Source organism: Dunckerocampus dactyliophorus, chromosome 4 (assembly GCF_027744805.1).
Source record: "Dunckerocampus dactyliophorus isolate RoL2022-P2 chromosome 4, RoL_Ddac_1.1, whole genome shotgun sequence".
NCBI classification, from domain to species: domain Eukaryota; kingdom Metazoa; phylum Chordata; class Actinopteri; order Syngnathiformes; family Syngnathidae; genus Dunckerocampus; species Dunckerocampus dactyliophorus.
In genome coordinates this window covers 32,920,215-32,944,409 of record NC_072822.1, presented here as the reverse complement: position 1 = coordinate 32,944,409, position 24,195 = coordinate 32,920,215, and the positions used below count along the sequence as shown (strand labels likewise).

The following is a 24,195-nucleotide window of genomic DNA, read 5'->3' as shown; positions in this document are numbered from 1 at the left end:
ATTTTTGGGGAGCAGGTTATTGTTTGCTTTATGCATAATTTTAGCTGTTTACTAATATTTGTGGTTTTAGAAATAGAGGATTTGTATGTTCTCTATACGCGGCGTTATGGATTATCCTAACTGATCTGTTTTGTAGTACATTTAGCGAATTCAGATTACTTATAGACAGCTGATATTATCAGACATCCGTAATCACTAGGGGTGTGCGATTTGGACCTTAGCATGTATCACGATATTTTTGGGATGTATCAGGATATGACAATATAATTAAATTGAGCGGAGTCTTGTATAAAAAGCTACAGACGTTAACCCATATAATTAAAAATACCTGAACACATCAACAGCAGTGCAATTCCTACATCACATACACTCGTGATCAAAATCTTAAGACCAGTTGAAAAATTGCTAGAATTAGCATTTTGCACATTTGGATCTTAATGAGGTTTTAAGTAGAGCTACAATATGCAGAAACGAGAAGGAGCAGTGGGACAAAAAACTTTTGCAACTTGTAATTTAAACAAAAAAAAAACTGAAATAGGTTGTTTATCACCTGAACAAAGTTTAAGACCACAGGCTATAAATTTGCTCAAAATTGTCATTTTCTGTCAGGCATTCCCACTGTCATGCCCTCCTGATGGTAAAGCTAAGAAGCTTTCTCTTTTTGAACGTGATCGGATTGTGGAGCTGCATAAGCAAGGCCTCTCGCAGCGTGCCATTGCTGCTGAGGTTGGGTGCAGTAAATCAGTCATTCTGCATTTTTTGAAAGATCCTGAGCATTATGGAACAACAAAGTCAAGTGGTAGACCTAAAAAAATTACACCTGCGCTGGGCCGGCGGATCCGATTGGCTGTCCATCAAGACACAGGGCGGTCTTCCACCCACATTAAGGCCTTACTGGTGTCGACTGCAGCGCAATAACCATCAGACGGCATCTGCGGGAAAAGGGCCTAAAAAACAAAAAAGGAATGGAAAGACCTCGTCTCCTTCACTAGATGCATTCAGGGACACTCCGAACATCGCAACAACGTCATAATTATGTGTGGTCTAAATAAGCAGAAATACAAGGAAAAACGATGGATAGCTTGAATAAAATTTTAAGTTCATTTGGAGCCGTTAATACGTACAAATAAAAATATAACACCGTCCTGTCATTGTCCTGACTTTCATTAAATTATAGTAATTTTTTTTTTCCACAATAATTCCTGTTTGTGTTCTGTAAACATCCAGCAGCTGATTGGTCATCAAGAGGAGCTCCATTTTGGAGCAGGCGGAGCTACAGACAATTAAAGAGGAGGAGGAGGAGCCACAACCCACCCACATTAAAGAGGAAGAGGAAGAGGAGGAGGAAGAACTCCTGATTACTCAAGGGAGAGAGCCTCTCCTAGGACCAGTGGAGGCTGATCTCACCAGGTTGCCACTGAACGGTGTCTCTGTGGTGACGGAAGACCCTGAAGACAAACCAACTAAGTCCTCACAACTTCATCATAGTCCGAGTGAGGAGATGAGAGAGGCAGAGCCACAGCCAAGTGGGCTGTGGCTCCTCCTCCTTAATGTGGGTGACATTAAAGAGGAAGAAGCGGAGCCACAGCCCCCCTATGTTAAAGAGGAAGAGGAGTTGCCACAGCCCACCCACATTAAAGAGGAAGAGGCGGAGCCACAGCCCCTCTATGTTAAAGAGGAAGAGGAAGAACTCTCGATCACTCAGGAGGGAGAGCATCTTCTTGGGCCAGAGGAGGCTGATCTCATCAGGTTGCCACTGACTGGTGTCTCTGTGAAGACAGACGATCATGAAGACAAACCATCTGAGTCGCCACAGCTTCATCATAGTCCAAGTGAGGAGATGAGAGAGGCGGAGCCTTCGTGCAGCAGCTCACTGCAACACATGACAACAGAAGCTGATGGAGACCACTGTGGAGGATCACAAGCAGACAACCTGATAGCTCCACTGTCAGATAGTGACGACACGTCACTCTCAACTGAAGAAGACAGCGACTACAATCAAGAATTGCTGAGCAGCGATACAGACTGTGAAGGTGATATGACAACTCACACTGACAACAAACACTCTGAAAGCTCTAAAAAGACCAGTAAACGTTTTAACTGCTCAGTTTGTGATAAAAGATTTTCTGGTAAGAGTCATTTGATTCGACACATGAGAACGCACACAGGAGAAAAACCTTTTAGTTGCTCAGACTGTGGTAAACGCTTCACTGGAAAGACAAATATGCAGTCACACATGAGAACGCACACAGGAGAAAAACCGTTTAATTGTTCAGACTGTGGTAAACGCTTCACTGGAAAGACAAGCATGCAGTCACACATGAGAACGCACACAGGAGAAAAACCTTTTAGTTGCTCAGACTGTGGTCAACGCTTCACTCGAAAGACAAACATGCAAAGACACATAAGAACGCACCTAGGAGAAAAACCGTTTAGTTGCTTAGAGTGTGGCAAACGCTTCACTCAGAAGTTAGACATGCATATACACATGAGAACGCATACAGGAGAAAAACCTTTTACTTGCTCAGACTGTGGTAAATGCTTTGCTCAAAAGTCACACATGCAATCACACATGAGAACACACATAGGAGAAAAACCTTTTAGTTGCTCAGACTGTGGTAGACGCTTCACTCAAAAGACAAACATGCAAAGACATATGAGAACACACACAGAAGAAAAACCTTTTAGTTGCTCAGACTGTGGGAAACGCTTCTCTCGAAAGTTGGAAATGCATATACACATGAGAACACACACAGGAGAAAAACCTTTTACTTGCTCAGGCTGCGGTAAAGGCTTCACTCAGAAGTCAGCGATGCAATCACACATGAGAACACACACAGGTGAAAAACCTTTTACTTGCTCAGACTGTGGTAAATGCTTTACTCGAAAGTCAGACGTGAACTCACACATGAGAACGCACACAAGAGAAAAACCTTTTACTTGCTCAAATTGTGGTGACACATTTTCTTGGAAGTCCACTTTGAAAAGACACATGCAGAGTCACTGGTCCTCTACTGTTTGACTCACCTGACTTCCATGCAGTCACTGTGTTGCCACTGTGTTGTAATATTCTTTGTACGTGTCTTTGTTCAATAAATATATCTTGTTTTTATTCATATGCAAAAGAAAGACATGATGACTGCTGTGACTGTTTCATTTATAGTTAAAGGTGTTTCACTAAAGGCTGTAACTGATGAAGTTTGATTACTTCCAGATTTGGTGTAGTGATTTGAGTCCTATTACTTACTTAAGTTCTTATGATTCACTCATTGTGGTGCATTTTAGTCTCATTATTATCATGATAAAGAAGTTAAAGGCAAGTTGGCCTAAAATGATTCAATTTTATTCAACAATGCAATTTAAAAAGTCCAATATCTGCATCAATATCAGCGACACTGGCTCTGGACAGACTGGATATTGCATGGATTGTCTGATGTTGTATTTTCTTCTGGACATTGAATGGAATACAAAGTATTATTTTCCAGTGTATCTGTCCCGGCCTAAATTGTATCACGTCTGCTTTGTTTTAGTTTTCACTACTTGGTTTGGTCAGTAGAGGGCACTCTGTGTACATTGCTTGATTGTTTGGGGGCGTTATTGAAGGAAGCAACAGTCTTGACCAATTGTGGCGGGAAATATTTGTTGGCTGAATTCTATGGATTTTTACAAGTTTGAACACTGGAATTGTAATCAAAGAACGTGATTAGGCCTGTCACGATAACACATTTTGCTGGAGTATAATTGTCCTGCACGTTATTGCCGATTAAAAATAATTTTGTCAACATTATTTTAACACCGTTTTTCATGAACGCAGTGATGATTTATGGCATAATAATGTGAGTACACCGTATCATAAGATATAACTTTTAATTTTTCAAGAGTATTTAACATAGTAATTGGAATGTCATGAGCTTTGAAATAAAATATAGTAATGGTTTGGTTTATTTTAAGCCTGCGTACAGTTTCCATTGAATGCTTCATGTTACAATTCACAATTCCACACGTCTGAAAAGGAGTAGGAAGAAGAAGAGCTTATTTAATGCTACTTTCGATCCGTATCACATCAATCACTAGTACATATGTTCACTTCCTATATTCAACATGCACTGATTCACTATTTATTTTATTCTTTATTTTTAAATGTACTCTTATTTATTCTTCCATACACTAAAAACAGTTAGAATTATTATTATAATTTTTTTTTGTTAAAAAAAAAGTTTCCCTTTTTTTCCTTCCTTGTCCGGATCCACTTCCAGGTCTTCCTGTCCTGCCGTCTTTCGTGTTGTACTGTGAGTGTCATTGAATGTCGATACATGGGTTCCTATTTTCAGTCGTTTGTTGAGCAGGCCCTTGCAATGATGATATCCTTGTTGTTATGGTAATATGATCTTTACTATGTATCCAGGTCATTCATATATTTAACTGTCTTTTTCATCTTCGAAATATGTCTATACTGTTCTCATATTTTACTGCTCTGAATTATAAAATGCTGTACCTCCTTGTGACCACTAGGTTTGCGCCACAAAATATTGTAATATAAGAAGACTAACGGGCTGAGTAGTCATGCAAGGACTGATGTGACGCAGGCTCCTTCCCCAACAGAGAGGTGACGTTTCACGTGCCACGTTCCCTCAAGTAAATACCCGCCTGTTGCCTCCATGTCAACATGACTTGTTTTTTGATATAAATATGAGAGCCATGCAGAGCACACTTTACGTTGGCCAGACAATGTCAAATTTTTACCCTCCAATTACGCTAACGTCCAAAAATATGTCCTTCAAACAATGTAGTGAATGATGAGGTGTATTATTAAAAGTCAAACAGATAAATATTTTCTACTTTTTTTTTGCTCAAATCTTTCAGTCATCTTCAGTCTTAATCAACTCAAGCAAATATAGAATTTAAACTGGGGGTGCACAATTATTATCGGGCCGATGTGAGGGAATTATGACGTCATACTGACAAATCCGATAACATTAAAAATAGCTCAGATAACCGATAATTTTTGAAAAATGCTCCAATGAGGTGAGATTACCCGTACTGTGCGGGTGAGCAAATCAAGCGCTCCTTTTTCCTCCTGCCTGTGGCGTTAACGGCCTGTCCTAACTTCCCCTGAGCTCACTCGCAAACAAACATTCACTTTCTAAGGAAGACATTTTGTGTGCTAGTTGTACCAAAAGCTCTGTGATGAGGGGAAAAAAAAAACATAGACAATAAACCCCCCAACTTATCAGCCACCTGAAAAGCCAGCGCCTCAGCGTTTGAAAAGTGCAAAAGGTTTGCCAGAGAACTCAGTAGCGGCATGCTGGCTCCTTGGAGCATGTGTCCGAATACAGTGCACTTTGCTGGGCCTGAGCAGGTGGCTCCTTCGCCCTATACTCTGGTTCTCCTGATAGTAGTGATGTGGTCGTGGTAATGTCATGATATTTGATTAGGAATATTAGATGTAGTTACTTATAAGCCTCTCTTGGCACATGTTAGTGTGACCAGAGCGGACTGTCTGATTGCTGTAACCATCTCTTGCTTGTGGCCTGACAATATTCTTCTATTATCACAATGCTTTTGCATATTTAGAAGTGACCGGCAACAACTAGCTGAGACCTCTATGTCGCACATAGAAGGCGTGCAGGATGGCCTTCCCTACCTGCGCACGAGGGAGGGCTGAGCTAGGCAAAAAGACCCCGCAGCTGTGTATCATTCTTCCTGGTATCATTCTTCCTGGTGCATTAAACTGTCAAAACTGAGCTATCATTTTCAAGACTTATTTGGACGCATTAAGGATAACGAACCTAAAGCAATGCATTCTAACAATTGGTCCTTCGAGGCGGATCTTGCGCTTCCTGCTCGATCTGCCTTTATTGTCTGGACGACGGTCGTCCCCATCTGTGATGAGTCCAACAATGGCAGAGTCGTCAGAGAACTTCTGTACGTGGCAGGCGGGTAACAGGTGGGAAAAGTCAACAGTGTAGAGGGTGAAGAGGAGCCGTGCCAGTACCGTTCCCTGGGGGGCCCCTCAACTGCAGATAACAGTCTCTGACACACATTCCCGGGTTCTCACATACTGTCGGCAGCTGGTGAGGTAGTCCACAATCCAGTAGGTGAAGTGACGGTCCAGCCTTGAACGTTCCAGCTTGTCCCTCAGGATATTAGTCTTTGTTGAAAGCACTGCTCAGGTGCAGGAAGAGAACCCGAACAAAGCTTCCAGGTGACTCCAGGTGGGACAGTGCTTGATGGAGGAGAAAAATTAGGGCGTCGTCAGGCTGGTACGCAAACTGCAATGGATCCATGGACGATCTCACCAGGGGGCACAGGTGAGCAAGGACCAGCCGCTCCAGGGCCTTCATGAGGTGGGATGTCAGAGCCACCGGCCTGTAGCAGCTACGGCCCTTTGGGTGTGTGGTCTTTGTTACAGGTACCACGCAGGACGTCTTCCAGAGGTATGGCACCCTCCCCAGTTTCAGGCTCATATTGAACAAATGTCCAATAATCCCACTCAGCTGGTCCGAGCAGGACCTGAGGAGCCTGGAGCTAAAGCCATCCAGTCCTGCAGCCTTCCTGGTCGTTATCCTCCTCAGTTGAACCCCCACCTCGAGAGGTGAGAAGGACAACCAGGGGGTCTGTGTGTCTTCAAGATTCAAGAGTTTTATTGTCATGTGCACAGTTAAACAGGTAGTTCTGCTATGCAATGAAATTCTTGTTCTGTTCATTCTCCCAGAAAAAGAAAGAAAGAAAAACACAAGAAAATGAATAAGAACATCAGAAACATAAATACCAATAAATTAAGCAACACCAACAGAAGAGACATTAATACAAATAAATCAATCAATCAATAAATAAATAATAAAGTGCTATGAGTGTGTGCGTGTGTTGCGTGCGGCGTGTGTGAGTGCTTCGTCGAGAAGCCTGATGGCCTGTGGGTAAAAGCTGTTTGCCAGCCTTGTGGTCCTGGACTTCAAACTCCTGTAGCGTCTGCCTGACGGAAGGAGTGTGAATAATGAGTGTTGTGGATGTGTGCTGTCCTTGATGAGGTTGTGTGTTCTTTGTAGGACTCTATTTATAAATGTCTTGCAGTGAGGGGAGGGCTGCCCCAACAATGTTCTGTGAGGTCTTGATCACCCGCTGGAGTGCCTTCCTATCACCTGTTGTACAGTTACTGTACCAAACAGTGATGGAGGCGGTAAGGACACTTCCGATAGTGCATCTGTAGAAGCAACTAAGGATTTTGGTGGACATGCCAAATTTCCGCAGTCTTCTCAGGAAGTACAGTCTCCTTTGGGACTTCTTCATAATTTGTTGGGTGTTGTGAGACCAGGTGAGGTCCTCGCTGATGTGTGTGCCAAGGAACTTGAAGGTTTTCACCCTCTCCACCTCAGTCTCATCAATGAACAGGGGTCTATGCGGCTCCTTTTCCCTTGTTCTTGGGTCGATGATCATCTCTTTAGTCTTATCTGTATTGAGATGGAGATTGTTATCATGACACCAAGCTATGAGGTCCACCACCTCTCTTCTGTATGATGTTTCAACACCACCAGTGATCAGGCCGATGACTGTAGTGTCATCTGCAAATTTAATGATGCTGGTGTTGTTCTGGGAGGCCACGCAATCGTAGGTGAAGAGCGTGTAGAGGAGCGGACTCAGCACACACCCCTGTGGGGTCCCAGTGCTCACAATTCTTGAGCTGGATGTGCGATTGTGGACTCTGACTGGGGCCTGCCTGTTAGAAAGTTAAACACCCAGTTACACAGGGAGGGTGACAGGCCAAGTGTGAGGAGCTTATTTGTGAGTTTGTGGGGGCTGACTGTATTAAAAGCAGAGCTATAGTCTATAAATAGCATTCTGACATATGTGTCCTGGCCCTGTAGGTGAGAAAGGGCTGTGTGGATGGCAGTGTTGACTGCATCATCCGTGGACCGGTTCTGGCGGTATACAAACTGTAGAGGGTCCACAGTGGCCGGGATGCTCTTTTTGATGTGGGTCATGACTATTCTTTCAAAGCACTTCATTACAATAGGAGTGAGTGCTATAGGGCGATAGTCATTTAAGCAGGTCACGTTGCTCTTCTTGGGTACGGGCACTATGGTGGTGGACTTAAAGCAAGTCGGTACAGATGCTTGTGCAAGCGACAGATTAAATTTGTCAGCAAGCACATCAGCTAGCTCTGATGAGCAAACCCAAAGTGCACGGCCTGAGATGTTGTCTGGGCCTGCTGCTTTTTGTGGGTTTGTTTTGTTCAGAACCCTGCGCACATGAGCTGATGTCACCATGAGAGGTGAGTCCTGTGTGCTACCCAAGTCCAGCCACCCTCTCTGCTCATCAGGAGTTTGGGTGTCAAAGCGGGCGTAGAACTTATTCAGCTCGTCTGGAAGTGTGGTTTGGCTGGACGTGGCTACGCTACTCCGCTGTCGATACTCTGTGATGTGCTGGAGCCCCGCCCACATGCGCCGAGGGTCTGAGGTGGAATAGTAGCCCTCCAGCTTCTGTCTGTACTGTCTTTTGGCCTCTCTTATGGATCTCCTCAGGTCATATCTGGCCTTTTCGTAGTCCTCAGTGGTGCCCATGACAAATGCAGACGAACGAGCACGTAGCTTAGCCCTTACATCACAGTTCATCCACGGTTTTTGATTGGGGTATTTTCTGTAATACTTGGTGGTGGTAACAGTCTCTATACATGTGCCAATGTAGCCAGTAACAGCGGAAGCATATTCATCCAAATCAACAGTACAATCTTCCCTCCCCGCTGCAGTTCTAAACACATCCCAGTTTGTGCAGCCAAAGCAGTCCTGAAGTACTTTCTTCATTCCACACTTTAACTGCTGTACTTACTGGGGGAGCTTGCTTTAGGAGTTGTCTGTATGTTGGATAAAAGAATATGGAGATGTGGTCGGCCTTTCCAAAGTGGGGTCTTGGAACAGCCTTCAAAGCACCTTTCATGTTACTGTAGACAGGATGCTATTTTCCCTCGTGGGAAAGCTTACATGCTGGTAATATTTGGGGAGAACAGTCCTGAGGTTGCAGTGGTTGAAATTGCCAGATATAATAAATACAGCGTCTGGGTGTTTGGTCTCGTGTTTGTCGATGACGTCATGTAGGACGCCCAGTGCGTTAGCGGTGCTAGCTCGTGGTGGAATGTAAACAGCAGTTAAATACACAGCGCTAAACTCATGAGGCAAATAAAAAGGTCTGCATTTTACCATAAGCAGCTCAATGTCCGGTGAGCAGTGCTTTTCCATCGTCTGTACATCTGTGCACCACCGTTTGTTTATGTAAACACAGACGCCGCCACCTTTGTGTTTACCAGACTCTAAAGTCCGATCTCCCTGGTAAGCGGCAAATGTTTCCAACTGGATCGCCGAGTCCGGTATATCCTCCGTCAGTCAGGTTTCTGTGAAGGAGAGGACACAGCACTCTCTGATCTCACGTTGAGCTGTAATCCTTGCTCTCAGCTCGTCCATCTTGTTTTCGAGAGAGCGGACGTTGGCTAGCAGCAGGCTTGGTAGCGGTGACCTAGTCGCTCTAGCTTTTAGCCTAGCATGCAGGCTGCCCCTCTTGCCTCGTTTCCGCCTCGGATGCTTTGCTCGCCGGGTATTCAGCTCACCAGGCCCGCAGGCTGCTGCGTCCTCCCGACGCAGAAGAAAGCCAATGTCTGAGAGGCCGAATGAAAGTTCATGGTGAACCCTGACGATGTTCAAAAGTGTCTCTCTGTTGTAATGTACTGTGTGAGTGTGTTGAATGTCCAATATGAATAATAAAATAGCAAAAAATAGAAAAAAAACAGGAGAGTGAAACAGAGACGTCTGCCACGGAGGGCGCCATCTTGCAAGAAGAGTCAATGGGGGGTTGGCCAGAGTATTGAGGGCAGTGGCGGAGCTGCGGGGTTGCAGGGTGGCTGTGACCATCCCAGTGGCCACCCCCACGGCTGTGAGACAATTTGGACAAACGCGGCTCTGTTGTGCAGAACATTAGTTCAGCCTAACTGCCGTTTCCGCTTGGACGCATTTCACTGCAGCACACAACTTTGCGTGTGGAGTAGCTGTCAAGAAAACCACGTCTCGGATGAACTGTGAGCGGTAGGTAAGTTTTCAATGATTCTATTGGTTCTGGTCAAATTTTTTCACTATGTTGACTTGAATTCCGAAGCGTCATTCAGCACATAAATCTGTTAATAATGGAAGCTTTCTGTAGCAGCATGAGTGGGCATATAAACCAAGGAGTTCAGATCTACAGCAGCAGTGCCGATCGGCATCAACTTGCGTATTATGTCCTGCGTGGGTTTGGCCACCATGATGTGGAGCAGAATCCAGAAACTATACATTGAAAACATGTCGTCGGTACACTGCTCAGCTATTAATTGCTCTAATGGACAGTCCAAAAGCAGTGGCGGGGCTACAAGATGGCCGTGGCCACCCCTGGTCACTCTCCGGCCACCCCATTGGCCATCTTGACAATTCAGGTATCAATTTATTGCCACCCATATGTGAGTAATGGTCTCACCTTGGTCACCCCAATGAAAAATTTCTGGCTCCGACACTGATTGAGTTGTGGGGGTAATGATGAACTGAGTACTGTGAAGGGGAGGTTTGGGCAGAGTGCTCGGAGATCAACAGAGGTGGGGATGGACTTTGTTTCACTCTGGCGTTGCCAGCAGTGAAAGGCGATGGGCAGGGGTGGGAATTCTTGTTGGGCCTGTATGTAGGAGTTTAACCCGGTGAACGAGAGGGTAGCTTCCCTTCGCCTTCGAGTGGGGGGACGGGTCCTGGCTGTTGTTTGTGCTTATGTGCCAAACAGCAGTTCAGATTACCCACCCTTTGTGGAGTCTCTAGAGGGAGTACTGCAGAGGGCTCCCTCAGGGGATTCCCTTGTTCTGCTGGGGGGACTTCAACGCTCACGTTGGCAGCGACTGTGAGACTTGGAGAGGCGTGATTGGGAGGAACGGTCCCCCTGATTTGAACCGGAGTGGTCCACATGTACGCTTGGCACCAGGACACCCTAGGCCACCACTTTGATGATTGACTTTTTGGTCGTATCATCGAACTTGCGACCATATGTTTTGGACACTCGGGTGAAGAGAGGAGCGGAGCTGTCCACTGATCACCACCTGGTGGAAAGATGGCTCTGATGGTGGGGCAGTATGGCAGGCAGGCCCAAACGTATTGTGAGGGTCTGCTGGGAATGACTGGCAGAGTCCCCTGTTCACGGTTGTCCGCTGTCAGAAGGAGTTTCAACTCCTACCTGCGGGAGAGCTTCGACCATGTTCCGAGGGAGGTGGCGGACATTGATTCTGAATGGGCCATGTTCCATGCTTCCATTGTCGAGACATCTGATCGGAGCTGTGGCCATAAGGTGGTCGGTGCCTGTCTTGGCGGTAATCCCAGAACCCGTTGGTGGACACCAGTGGTGAGGGATGCCGTCAAGCTGAAGAAGTAGTCCTATCGAGCCTTTTTTGGCTCATGGGACTCCGGAAGCAGCTGACAGGTATCGGCAGGCCAAGTGGTCTGCGGCTCTGGCAGTGGCTGAGGAAAAAACTGGGACATGGGCGGAGTTCGGAGAAGTCATGGAGAACGACTCCCGGACGGCTTCGAAGACATTCTGGATCACCATCCGGAGTCTCAGGAGGGGGAAGCACTGTGTATGGTGGGGATGGAGTGCTGCTGACCTCCACTCGGGATGTTGTGGATCGGTGGAAAGAATACTTCGAAGACCTCCTCAATTCCACCGACACGTCTGCCTATGGGGAAGCAGAGCCTGGGGACTCCACGCTGGGCTCTCCTATATCTGGGGCTAAGGTTGCTGAGGTTGTCAAAAAGCTCCTTGGTGGAAGATCCGCTTGGAGTTCCTTAGGCCCTGGATGCTGTAGGCGTGTCTTGGTTGACACGACTCTGCAGCATCACGTGGACATCGGGGGCAGTACCTCTGGATTGGCAGACCGGGGTGGTGGTCCCCCTTTTGAAGAAGGGGGACCGGAGAGTGTGTTCCAACTATCATGGAATCACACTCCTCAGCCTCCCTGGTAAGGTATATTCAGCGGTTCTGGAGTGGAGGATCCACTGGATAGTTGAATCTCGGATTCAAGAGGAGCAGTGTGGTTTTTGTCCTGATAGTGGAACTATGGACCAGCTCTACACTCTCAGCAGGGTCCTTAAGGGTGCGTGGGAGTTTGCCCAACCAGTCTACATGTGTTTTGTGGACTTGGAGACGGCATTCGATCGTGTTCCTCAAGGAATTCTGTAGGGGGTACTCTGGGAGTATGGGGTATCGGACCAGCTAATTCAGGCTGTTCGTTCCCTGTATGGCCGGTGTCAGAGTTTGGTTCGCATTCCCGGCAATAAGTCGGACCCGTTTCCAGGGAGAGTTGGACTCCGCAAGGGCTGCTCTTTGTCACTGATTCTGTGAATTATTTTTATGGACAGAATTTCTTGGCGCAGCCAGGGCGTTGAGAGGTTCCGGTTTGGTGGCTGCAGGATTGAGTCTCTGCTTTTTGCAGATGATGTGGTCCTGCTAGCTTCATCGAGCCGTGAACTTCAACTTTCACTGGATCGGTTCGGAGCCGAGTGTGAAGCGGCCGAAATGAGAATCAGCACCTCCAAGGTCAAGTCCATGGTTGTCGCCCAGAAAATGGTGGAGTGCCATCTCCGGATCGGGGATGAGATCCTTCCCCAAGTGGAGGAGTTTGGCCGGTGAGAGGGAAGTCTGGGCCTCCCTGCTTAGGCTGCTGAGATCTCAGATAAACGGTAGAAGATAGATGGATGGATGAAAATCAAAGAAGATAATACATAAATAGTATGGATGAGATAAACACAATATGATAAGCAATAAGTAATAGATAGGAGATACATTTTAAAAGAATGTATAAATTAAGAAAATAATAAACGACTTCTAGAAACAGAGAAAGCACATGAATTTTGATCAATGAAGTACATTCAGTCATAGATGACATCAGTCAGGTTAATCACACATCAAATGGAATATAAACTGTGACAAATTATACTTCTAAATACTGAGTGTATACACATAGTTTACTATGATGTACTTTTGTGGTTTGAAATGATGAGAGTGGCATCAAGACCCCCTGACTAAGCCCTAACCAACACACTGACTATGGGCTTGCTAATTAGGTGGGTCACATGACTTTTAATCAATGGGATGCATTCAGTCATGGATGAAAGTAGTTGGCCATGATAACTGGGCTGTTTACATTACCTCTGTCCCATAAAGAACATTCACAGTTTATACTAGATGGACATGATAATTGGGCTGTTCACATGAGCTTTGCTGTATGGACAACATTTACAGTGGGAGTGGCTGCTAAAAAGTTGAGATTTGGGGAATTTCAACACAGCTGTTGATTTCACCAGATCTCAACAATAGGCCTTTTTAGAAGAAATCTAACTTTAACTTTCTAACTTTTTGCATTTGAAACTACAATAAAGTAGATTGAAATCACGGAGGAAATCACAACTGCTATGGACAATAGAAGATGCGCAGCAGCTGTATTCATGGATCTGACAAAAGCCTTCGATACAATTAATCACAATATCTTAATTTCAAAATTAGAAAGGTACGGAATTAGAGGATTCGTTTTGAATTGGGTTAAAAGCTACCTAGCAAAGAGGAAACAATTTGTAAAGCTAGGAGAATATACATCTGGGAGTTTACACACCACGTGTGGAGTACCCCAGGGGTCCATACTGGGACCAAAACTGTTTAATTTGTATATCAACGACATTTGTAAAGTAACAAAGGACTTAAAATTGGTCTTATTCGCGGATGATACCACCGCTTTTTGTTCTGGTGAAAGCACACAAGAACTAATTAAAAAGGTCAAGGATGAAATGGTCATATTAAAATCATGGTTTGACAGGAACAGATTATCCCTGAACTTAAGTAAAACTAAAATAATGCTATTTGGTAATAGCAGAAGGGAGATGTACGACCAAATACAAATTAATGGAACGGATATTGAAAAAGTGGAAGAATATAAATTCCTTGGGGTTATAATAGATGAAAAAATGAGTTGGAAATCTCATATTAAATATATACAGCAAAAGGTGGCGAGAAATATCTCTATATTGAATAAAGCAAAATATGTTCTTGACCAAAAATCACTCCACACTCTGTACTGTTCCTTAGTATTAGCATATCTAACGTATTGTGTGGAGATATGGGAAATAATTACAAAAGCAATCTTCACTCACTCACTGTACTGCAAAAAAGATGGTGAGGATCATTCATAATGCCAAGTATAGAGAACTTACAAACCCTCTATTTTTAAAATCGCAGATATTAAAATTTGTAGATTTAGTAAACTTTCAAACCGCTAGAATAATGTATAAAGTTAATAACAACTCGTTACCCAAAAACCTCATACAGTATTTTTCTATCAGAGAGGAGAAATATGATCTTAGAGGAAAATTAAACCTAAAACATTTATATGCGATAACTACGCTGAAAACCCACAGCATTTCCGTGTGTGGAATTAAATTATGGAATGGATTGAGTAAGGAACTAAAACAATGTACAGAGATGAGCAAATTCAAAAAACAATACAAGCAGTTGGTGTTTGCTAAATACACGGCAGAAGAGTCTTGATTATTACAATGATTTATTTTAAACATGTATTTATTTATTATTATTATTATTATTATTATTAATGTATATGTGTGTATATATATATATATGTGTATATATATATATATATATTTACAATTTGGGGGGGGGGGGTCTTACCGTTATCTTTTATGTATTATTCTGACTATCACAGAAAACATGAGATGGAATCCAGGAAGTGAACTACATGTACTGTACTAGATGTAGAATGGATGGGGGGTAGGATTAAATAAGCTTTGCTTCTTCCTACTCCTTTTGGACACGTGGAACTGTGAAAGGATGATTCATGAGATGTATTCCATTGTAACCTTCATGTTCAAATAAACTAAACCAAACCAAACCAAAGTACACATTAAATTACTCAGTGAGAAATTCTCTCTACAGTGCAAATGTTTTTTTTTAACATACCGTAAAACCAGTAACCCAGGCAGGTCAGAGTTCATGACAATGTAACAGCCAAAACACACATGAAAACTATGTAATTCATTAAAATGACAAGAAGAAAGTTTTAAACATTTTTGAAACTGATTTTAGTTTAAATCTACATTTTAAGGCTCAAAATTATTTCTGAACAAAATAAATAAATAGTTTTGCCAATGTTTTCGATTTTTGTGTGATTTAAAAGTACAATAAATGTTTGTCTTAAAGTCAAAGCCTAAAAACATACAAATGACCGCCTTGTTTCGTTTGAGAAAAATAATCCTTCTCTGATGCTAAATCACTACAACTACAAATGTGACAACTGAATATACATAGCTTGTTTTTTGTGAGTGATTCCTGTGGTGTGGATTTTACTTTGTTGGCATTCCACGTCTTAACTGTGCATGGATGAGAGAGATGAGGAGAACTCCGCCCAAAATGTGGCTGCTTTAATTTGTAGTGATGCAAAAGCTTGGACCGAACTGATACAGTTACTGTACACCCCTTAGAACCCCACATTCCCTGCACCTAATTCTGGAACATACATCAAGCTCATTATTAGTCATGTCATTTATCCTCAATGTGCAAGCCAAACTGAAACAGAAATGCTCAAAAACTCAAAACAAGATGGAAACCAGCTATCATGTCGAAATAAATTGATATATCTTTAATTACACACAAGGACTAACACTAGCTTGTTTACACCAGCAGAATAAAGCAAGTCTTTATTTTCAACTATAACCAAATGTGGAAAATACAAATACATTTTTTTTATCAATAATTCAAGTTTTAACATGTTTCTGAAGGTAAATGAAAATGCTAATTTAGTGCTTAAAATAATATGAGAGCACTTACCATTATAGAACCTTCTGAATATGTATGCTGTGGGCAGTGAACCTGTGAAAGAAATGATCTGGTATTAGTCGAGTGTCTCATTTTAAAAAATATGACAATATAATTAAATTCAGTGGAGTCTTGTATCAAAAGCTACAAACCTCAGCCCATATAATTAAATACACTTGTCTCAAATTGTAACTGTCAGTTATTTATTGGTAACAAAATGGCTAACTTTTCTAATGAGGTGTCAGCCTCTGCACGCATTGCGACAAAATTTTCGACCAACTGTAATGCCTGTGCTTGTAATTAAGGAAGATGCAGTCACCGATACAATTCTACTGCTTCAAGGTAAAACATTCTATGGCACTCTTATTTTGTTTACACAGTTAGACAGCAAACTGCGCTCTTATTTTGAAGGTGTTCTCTGTGAGTTGATAATGTCCGATGTTTCCTCCAAGATGTTGAACTATATATTTAATTTATCGACAAATCTGACAGCAAAAAGCACTCAAAATCTTAACAATTTGCTTTGCTTTAAAGTTTTTATTTAATGTAACCCCTGGCCATGCTCTGTGTTTTCTGTTGTTTATATGCTGTTCATTTGTACTTGTTCTTTGTAAATAAAGATTTTTTTTTTAAAAAATCATCTTGCCCACAACACGTGACTGCCGAAAAATAGTTCGACCGGATGCAGACGCGTTCTGCACATGCGCAGATTATGCGTTGTAGCGTTAGCAGTGCAGTCGACAACCTGACAGCGCAGAGTACCTGCGAGAGGAAGTGGAATGAAAAGTGATTAACGGATCCCGAAAACGATACTTACCTGGTCGATGATCCCCTAGGATCACCTCTTTGTTAGCAAGAATTGAGTGTTGGTGAGTTTTGTTTATTATATGGAACTTTGTTTGAACTGTGTGCGCGTGCAGAGAGCTACGAAACACAAACGTTGTGATGCAGTTAATATTTTGCCCTTCCGAGAATGGTGTGTGTGAATGTACATACATATATACATGAAGTGCAGAAACGTCTGATTTTGCTAAATGTTTGAGAATGAGAGTGATTTTGCCCAGTTAAAAAGCGTCCGTAGCCAACACGATGAAAACGTTAGCCGCCATTTTAGGCTTCGTTCAATGTCATAGCTGTGATGATATAACAAAGTGATTGTGAGCTTGTGATTGATTAATGTACAATATATTGATCTCTATGAGCAGCCGGCATCGACACAGGAGCGCTGGGACAGTACAAATGTCTATATCGAAAAGAAACAATAAACGATCATTAATTCATTATTTCACTTCTGTGACGTGTAGTGCCACAAAACTCACTTCGCACATAAATGCCCCCCCCCCTTGTTATACTACAGCAGTTAGTTTGGGAAAATGTGAGGCTAACTACACCGTCAGGAAATCAGAACATGTGCAAATTCAACAGTTTTATGTCCGATATTGGCTTTTTTGCTGATAACCGATATGCCGATATTGTCCAACTTTCAATTTCCGTTACCGATACAGATATGTTTAACATGACATATCTGTTGTGAAGCTAATGGATACAGCATCAGAAATTAGCTTCCCAACGTGGCTGAAACAACATCTGAGAAATACTTACGATTAAGCTTAGACTGTGACATTTGTTTGAAAAGTCAACAGAGTAGCCGATTTAGATTTTTTTGATCATCAAAAAGTCCAGGGAAGAAAATCAAGTGTCATAATTCTTATGTCAGCCGAGCACTCTTAGTGCAGCAGCAATGGTGGAGCCAGAAATTTCATTGGGGTGGCCAAGGTGAGACCATTACTCACTTAGAGGTGGCAATAAGTTGATACCTGAAATGTCAAGATGGCCAGTGGGGAACCCAGAGAACCCATGCATTGTGTTCTGCATCCTGATTGGCTAAGGGTCTCCATGCCTTCCAGTGCAGTACAGAATGCGTTCAGCTTGCCAAATTTACATAAATGTTCGATCGCTAGCAGTGTGACTCTGAAGTGCTGTATGTTTGCAAGTCTTACACCCACAATGTCGACGAAACATTCTGCACCATCAAAGGCACCTGCGGTCACACCCAAAAAACAGTGGAGGATGATAACCATCGCACAAAAAGTTGGACTACTGGAGATGCTGAAGGAAGGTAGAAGTTTCAGCTGCCGGGACCCATTATGGAATCAATGAATCTTTGTTTCAAGGACGAAGTGGAGGAAAATATGACAGGACACCTTTGGACAAATATAAAAATATCAACAAAAATATCTCATAAGAGTTAAATTTTTTTTTACAGTACAACGCTTCTTACTGTTATTTATTATTTATTCTTACTCTTATAGAAAATATGAGATGGAATGCAGGAAGTGAACAACATGTACTGTACAAGATGTGGAATGGAAGGGGGGTAGGATTAAATAAGATTTGCTTCTTTCTACTCCTTTTGGACATGTGGAACTGTGAAAGGATGATTCATGAGATGTATTCCATTGGAACCTTCATGTTCAAATAAACTAAACCAAACCAAACCAAAACTTCGGGCGACAGGCGGGGTACACCCTGGGCTGGTGGCCAGCCAATGGCAGGGCACATATAGACAAACAACCATTCACACTCACATTCATACCTATGGACAATTTAGAGTCGCCAATCAACCTCACCTGCATGTTTTTGGAATGTGGGAGGAAACCGGAGTACCCGCAGGAAACCCACGCACACACGGGAGAACATGCAAACTCCACTCAGAAATGCCCAACGGAGAATCGAACCCAGATCTTCCCAATCTCCAGACTGTTACAGTGTTGGCCAACATGCTAACCACTAGGCCACCGTGCGGCCCAAAATATTTTCTTATGATACCCAAAAATAGGATTCAACACAAAGAAGCAGAAGACTACTAAATGAAAACTAGGAAGTTTAACTAGTAACACTGTCAACATAATAACACACCCTGGCTAACTTGCACACTGCACATGTTGCATCTAATGTAACGCCTGTTGAGTCTTTGGTGAAGTGGCTCCACACCTTACTCTTTCCCTCTGCCTGCCAAATGAAAATATATACATTTAGTGCATTTTGGTCATTAGCCATTCGCTCAGAGAATAGACTTTAAAACAGCTCTGCTTGCGCCAAAGTAAATTTCTGACATGTTAGAGCCACATAAAACATCTGGAGCTCTGAGAGGCTCAGGGAGTGGTCTCCTGCAGGTGCCCAGAGTCAGGACTAAACACAGTGAGGCTGCCTTTCAGTTTTATGCTGCAAAAATGTGGAATAGTCTTCTAGAACATATGCGCCAAGTCTCAGCTTTGGCATTGTTCAAATCCAAGCTGAAAACACTCCTATTCAACTGTAATGGTAATGTTAATGGTTTAATTTTATTTTAACATGCATACAAGTTACAATGGAGCAAGAATGAAGAGTAATGAGGAGTGTAGTGATGAGACATAGCATTTTGGACACAGTGGTTCAAAACTCTTCTTCCTTGTATTTTGCAAACATCAACTGCTTGTATTGTTTCTTGAATTCCCTCATCTTGGTGCTTTGTTTGAGTTCCTTACTCAATCCGTTCCATAATTGGATTCCACATGCTGAAATGCTGTGGGTTTTTAGCGTTGTTCTCGCATCTACGCTAAGTGTTTTAAGTTTAGTTTTTCCCTGGCATCATATTTGGCCTCTCTTGTTGAAAAGTATTGTATGACATTTTTGGGGAGCAGGTTATTGTTTGCTTTATGCATAATTTTAGCTGTTTGAAAATTTACTAGATCAGCAAATTTTAATATTTGTGGTTTTAGAAATAAAGGATTTCTATGTTCTCTATACGCAGCGTGATGGATTATCCTAACTGATCTCTATTGTAGTACATTTAGCGAATTCAGATTACTTTTATAGTTATTACCCCATATCGCCACACAATAAGTTAGATCTGGTAAAACCAGGGAACAGTAAAGAGTGAATCATCAGCTGGTGAGCTACCGCTAGCATATGAGCTACAGTACCTGTTGGAGACGCCTGTGATAGCGTCGCTGTCTAAAGCTGGACACTACGTGTTTGTTGAACAACTTAGATGCACATCTAGTGTTTGGAAGACCAACTATAAGTATGATAATAACGAGAGCAAGATTAAGTGACAATTTAAAAAGTAAGTTAGCATGGCATGGCATAGCAACACCTGGAGGACAGCGGGAGCGCTGTGAGGGTCATGTTTTTGGACTTTTCCAGTGCCTTTAACACCATCCAGCCGTCACTACTCAGAGTGAAGATGGAGAGTGTGGGAGTAGACCAACACCTGACTGCATGGGTTATAGACTACCCCACCAACAGACCACAGTATGTGAGGCTCCGTCACTCCGTGGAGGAAGTGGGGGAGAGAAGGATGCAGCAGACTGTTACACCCACGGTGTAAGAAGGAGAGGTTCCGCAGGTCCTTCATACCGACCGCTGTCAGGCTCTACAACACCTGCACCACCTGAACCATGTTGTATTCACTATGTCACTATGTATTCTTTACTTGCGTATCTTGCTTGCTGCTGTAACAAGTGAATTTCCCTGCAGTGGGATAAATAAAGTACAATACAATACAATGAATGTGATAGCCACTTCTAGCGACCTGTGATCTAGCTAGCTACCGCCAGAAAGGCAGTGTGAATAGATAAAAGATGCCAGAAAGTTGAATGACGTCAACACCAGACGCTAGTGCCGCGACATGAGCAAGTGCCGACACGGCAGAGAGGCGATTCTGGTGCATGTTTTCAAAATAAAGTGGAGTGAAATATTTGAAATTGTTTTCAAACTAAGAGGTGGTGGCTTTTATTTTGTAGTGGTGGGCCGCCAGGATCAATTACATGTAGCTGAAACCCTGAGAAACTAGTATTAGGTAAATAGATTTTCTCATGTGTGGTATTTCTTAGCTTGATTAAAATTTTCAGTTCATTTGGAGCCGTTAATACGTACAAATAAAAATATAACACCGTCCTGTCATTGTCCTGACTTTCATTGAATTATAGTAAAAATTGGCTTCTTTTTTTAACAGTAGACAATAAGTTTCCACAATAATTCCTGTTTGTGTTCTGTAAACATCCAGCAGCTGATTGGTCATCAAGAAGAGCTCCACATTGGAGCAGGCGGAGCTACAGACAAAGAGGAGGAGGAGGAGCCACAGTCCCCCTAAAGAGGAAGAACTCCTGATCACTCAGGAGAGAGAGCATCTTCTCGGACCAGTGGAGGCTGATCTCACCAGGTTGCCACAGGTTGCCAATGACTGGTGTCTCTGCGGTGACGGAAGACCCTGAAGACAAATCAACTAAGTCCTCACAACTTCATCATAGTCCAAGTGAGGAGATGAGAGTGGCAAAGCCACAGCCGAGTGGGCTGTGGCTCCTCCACCTTAATGTGGGTGACATTAAAGAGGAAGAGGAGCCGCCACAGCCCACCCACATTAAGGAGGAAGAGGCGGAGCCACAGGCCCCCTATGTTAAAGAGGAAGAGGAGGCGCCACAGCCCACCCACATTAAAGAGGAAGAGGCGGAGCCACAACCCTCCTATGTTAAAGAGGAAGAGGAAGAACTCTCGATCACTCAGAAGGGAGAGCATCTTCTAGGGCCAGAGGAGGCTGATCTCACCAGGTTGCCACTGACTGGTGTCTCGACGGTGACCGAAGACAAACCACCTGAGTCGTCACAGCTTCATCATAGTCCAAGTGAGGAGATGAGAGAGGCGGAGCCTTCATGCAGCAGCTCACTGCAACATATGACAACAGAAGCTGATGGAGACCACTGTGGAGGATCACAAGCAGACAACCTCTTAGCTCCACTGTCAGATAGTGACGACACAACGTCACACTCTTCTGAATATGAAGACAGTGACTACAATCAAGAATCGCTTAGCAGCGATGCAGACTGTGAAGGTGATATGATGACTCACACTGACCACAAACACTTTGAAAGCTCTAAAAAGAAGAAAGGTAAACGTTTTAACTGCTCAGTTTGTAATAAAAGATTTTCTGGTAAGAGTAATTTGATTCGACACATGATAACACACACAGGAGAAAAACCTTTTAGTTGCTCAGACTGTGGTAAACACTTCACTCGAAAAGCAAACATGCAAAGACACATGAGAACACACCTAGGAGAAAAACCGTTTAGTTGCTTAGAGTGTGGTAAATGCTTCACTCAAAAGTTAGACATGCGTATACACATGAGGATACATACAGGAGAAAAACCTTTTACTTGCTCATACTGTGGTAAATGCTTTGCTCAAAAGTCATACATGCAATCACACATGAGAACACACATTGGAGAAAAACCTTTTACTTGTTCAGACTGTGGTAGACGCTTCACTCAAAAAACAAACATGCAAAGACACATGAGAACACACACAGAAGAAAAACCTTTTAGTTGCTCAGGCTGCGGTAAAGGCTTCACTCAGAAGTCAGCGATGCAATCACACATGAGAACACACACAGGTGAAAAACCTTTTACTTGCTCAGACTGTGGTAAATGCTTTCCTCGAAAGTCAGACGTGAACTCACACATGAGAACGCACACAAGAGAAAAACCTTTTACTTGCTCAAATTGTGGTGACACATTTTCTTGGAAGTCCACTTGGAAAAGACACATGCAGAATCACTGGTGCTCTACTGTTTGACTCACCTGACTTCCATGCAGTCACTGTGTTGCCACTGTGTTGTAATATTCTTTGCACGTGTCTTTGTTCAATAAATATATCTTGTTTTTATTCATATGCAAAAGAAAGACATGATGACTGCTGTGACTGTTTCATTTATAGTTAAAGGTGTTTCACTAAAAGCTGTAACTGATGAAGTTTGCTTGCTTCCACATTCGGTGTTTAGAGTAGTGATTTCAGTTCTTTTACTGACTTCAGTTCTTATGATTCACTCATTGTGGTGCATTTTAGTCTCATTATTATCATGATAAAGAAGTTAAAGGCAAGTTGGCCTAAAATGATTCAATTTTATTAAACAATGCAATTTAGAAAGTCTAGTATCTGCATCAATATCAGCGATACTGGCTCTGGACTGACTGGGTGTTGCATGGATTGTCTGATATTGTATTTTCTTCTGGACATTGAATGGAACACCTAATCAAGTATTGTTTTCCAGTGTATCTGTTCCAGCCTAAATTGTATCACGTCTGCTTTGTTTTAGTTTTCACTACTTGGTTTGGTCACGAGATCAGGAACAAAAAGGAAGTACAACGGCGTGGCCTAAACTTGAGAAATGAGGTGTCACACTAATTAGAGCAGTAGGGGGCACACAGCGACAGACGTTGACGTTCCACATTAATGACATGACGAAACAAACATCAGGTATTACTTGAACATAGATTTTGTGTAATTATATAACAGTAATAACATTTACATCACATAATTGCAATGACGTAATTGACCCTATTGCATTTAACATTGTAATTTGAATGTCAAGAGCTTTTTAATAAAATATTCTCAGCTTCTCATCACCGCATTAAGCATCGCCAAGAAAACCATTCTTATCGATTGGAAATCAAGGAAGAAACTGAACATAGCTCTTTACAAAAATGTCCTGTTAGATCATATAGCTATTGAGAGAATGTCTGCTGAATCTAAAGAACAAGTGTCAGAATTTCAGTCTAAATGGGCACCAATAATTAATTTCCTGACCTGACTCTCGAGGGGCTGAGGGCGTCTGGCTCTGCCCCTGGGAGTCTCGCTCGTCTGGCTTGGGATGTGGTCCTGGTCGCTTGGTGGCCTTGGTGCCTCGGGGGCGGGCTGGCGTGGGCTTGGTGTCCTTGGTCTTCTTTGCTGGGCTGCCTTCCTGGGGGGGCTGGTGGGTGGGGGTGGGTAGGGGTCCGAGTCGGGTGATGGGGTGGCTGCGGGGAGGTTGGGGTGGTCCCTTCCTTTCTCCCTTCCTTTCTCCCTTCAGGGACGGGGACGCTGTGGTTTGGTGGGTGGGTGGGGGGGGGGGGGGGGGGGGGGGCCGCGGGCGGGTTGTTCATCTGCGTGGCGCTGGCCGGGATCGACGGGGGGATGCTTACTCTGGGGTGAGGTGGTCGAGGGTGGCTTTGGTGGGGGGTCCTCGCTACTTGCTGGTGTCTGGCTTGTCTCTGTTTCCTGGCTGGCGGTTGTCTGCCTGCCTCCGGGGTATCTCCCTTGGTGTGTTAGTGGATGGGCGGGGGTGGGGTGATGGCCGGTCTGCAGCGTGGTGGGAGGCGGGGCGGGCGGGGGGTCGCTCTTCTCGTGGGCCCTGTCGTGCGGTGCTTGCTTCTCTGTCCCTCCTTGGCGCCTCTGGCTTACGTGCTTCGTGGGTGTGGCCGTGCTCCGCTCTATGTGGGGTCCGGTTCGCTTGTAGTCACTGTGGTGTAGCTC

At 43.5% G+C, this 24,195-nt stretch overlaps 1 protein-coding gene across 6 annotated transcripts in view; it reads left to right on the top strand.

Annotated features, from left to right (window-relative positions):
* The window catches only part of LOC129180507 (gastrula zinc finger protein XlCGF57.1-like), a 42,587-nt gene extending 18,987 nt beyond the window's left edge, over nt 1-23,600 (top strand). For 2 of the 6 annotated variants that reach the window (XM_054775052.1, XM_054775050.1), the window contains exon 2: nt 1,228-3,928. In XM_054775052.1, coding sequence (XP_054631027.1) covers nt 1,502-3,022 — 1,521 coding nt within the window. In that variant the 5' untranslated portion in view covers nt 1,228-1,501 and the 3' untranslated portion in view covers nt 3,023-3,928. Of the gene's footprint in view, nt 1-1,227; nt 16,737-20,917 lie in introns of those variants that run through there. The other 4 variants (XM_054775055.1, XM_054775054.1, XM_054775051.1 and 1 more) reach the window with 4 other exon arrangements.
* Nucleotides 23,601-24,195: the final 595 nt, after the last annotated feature.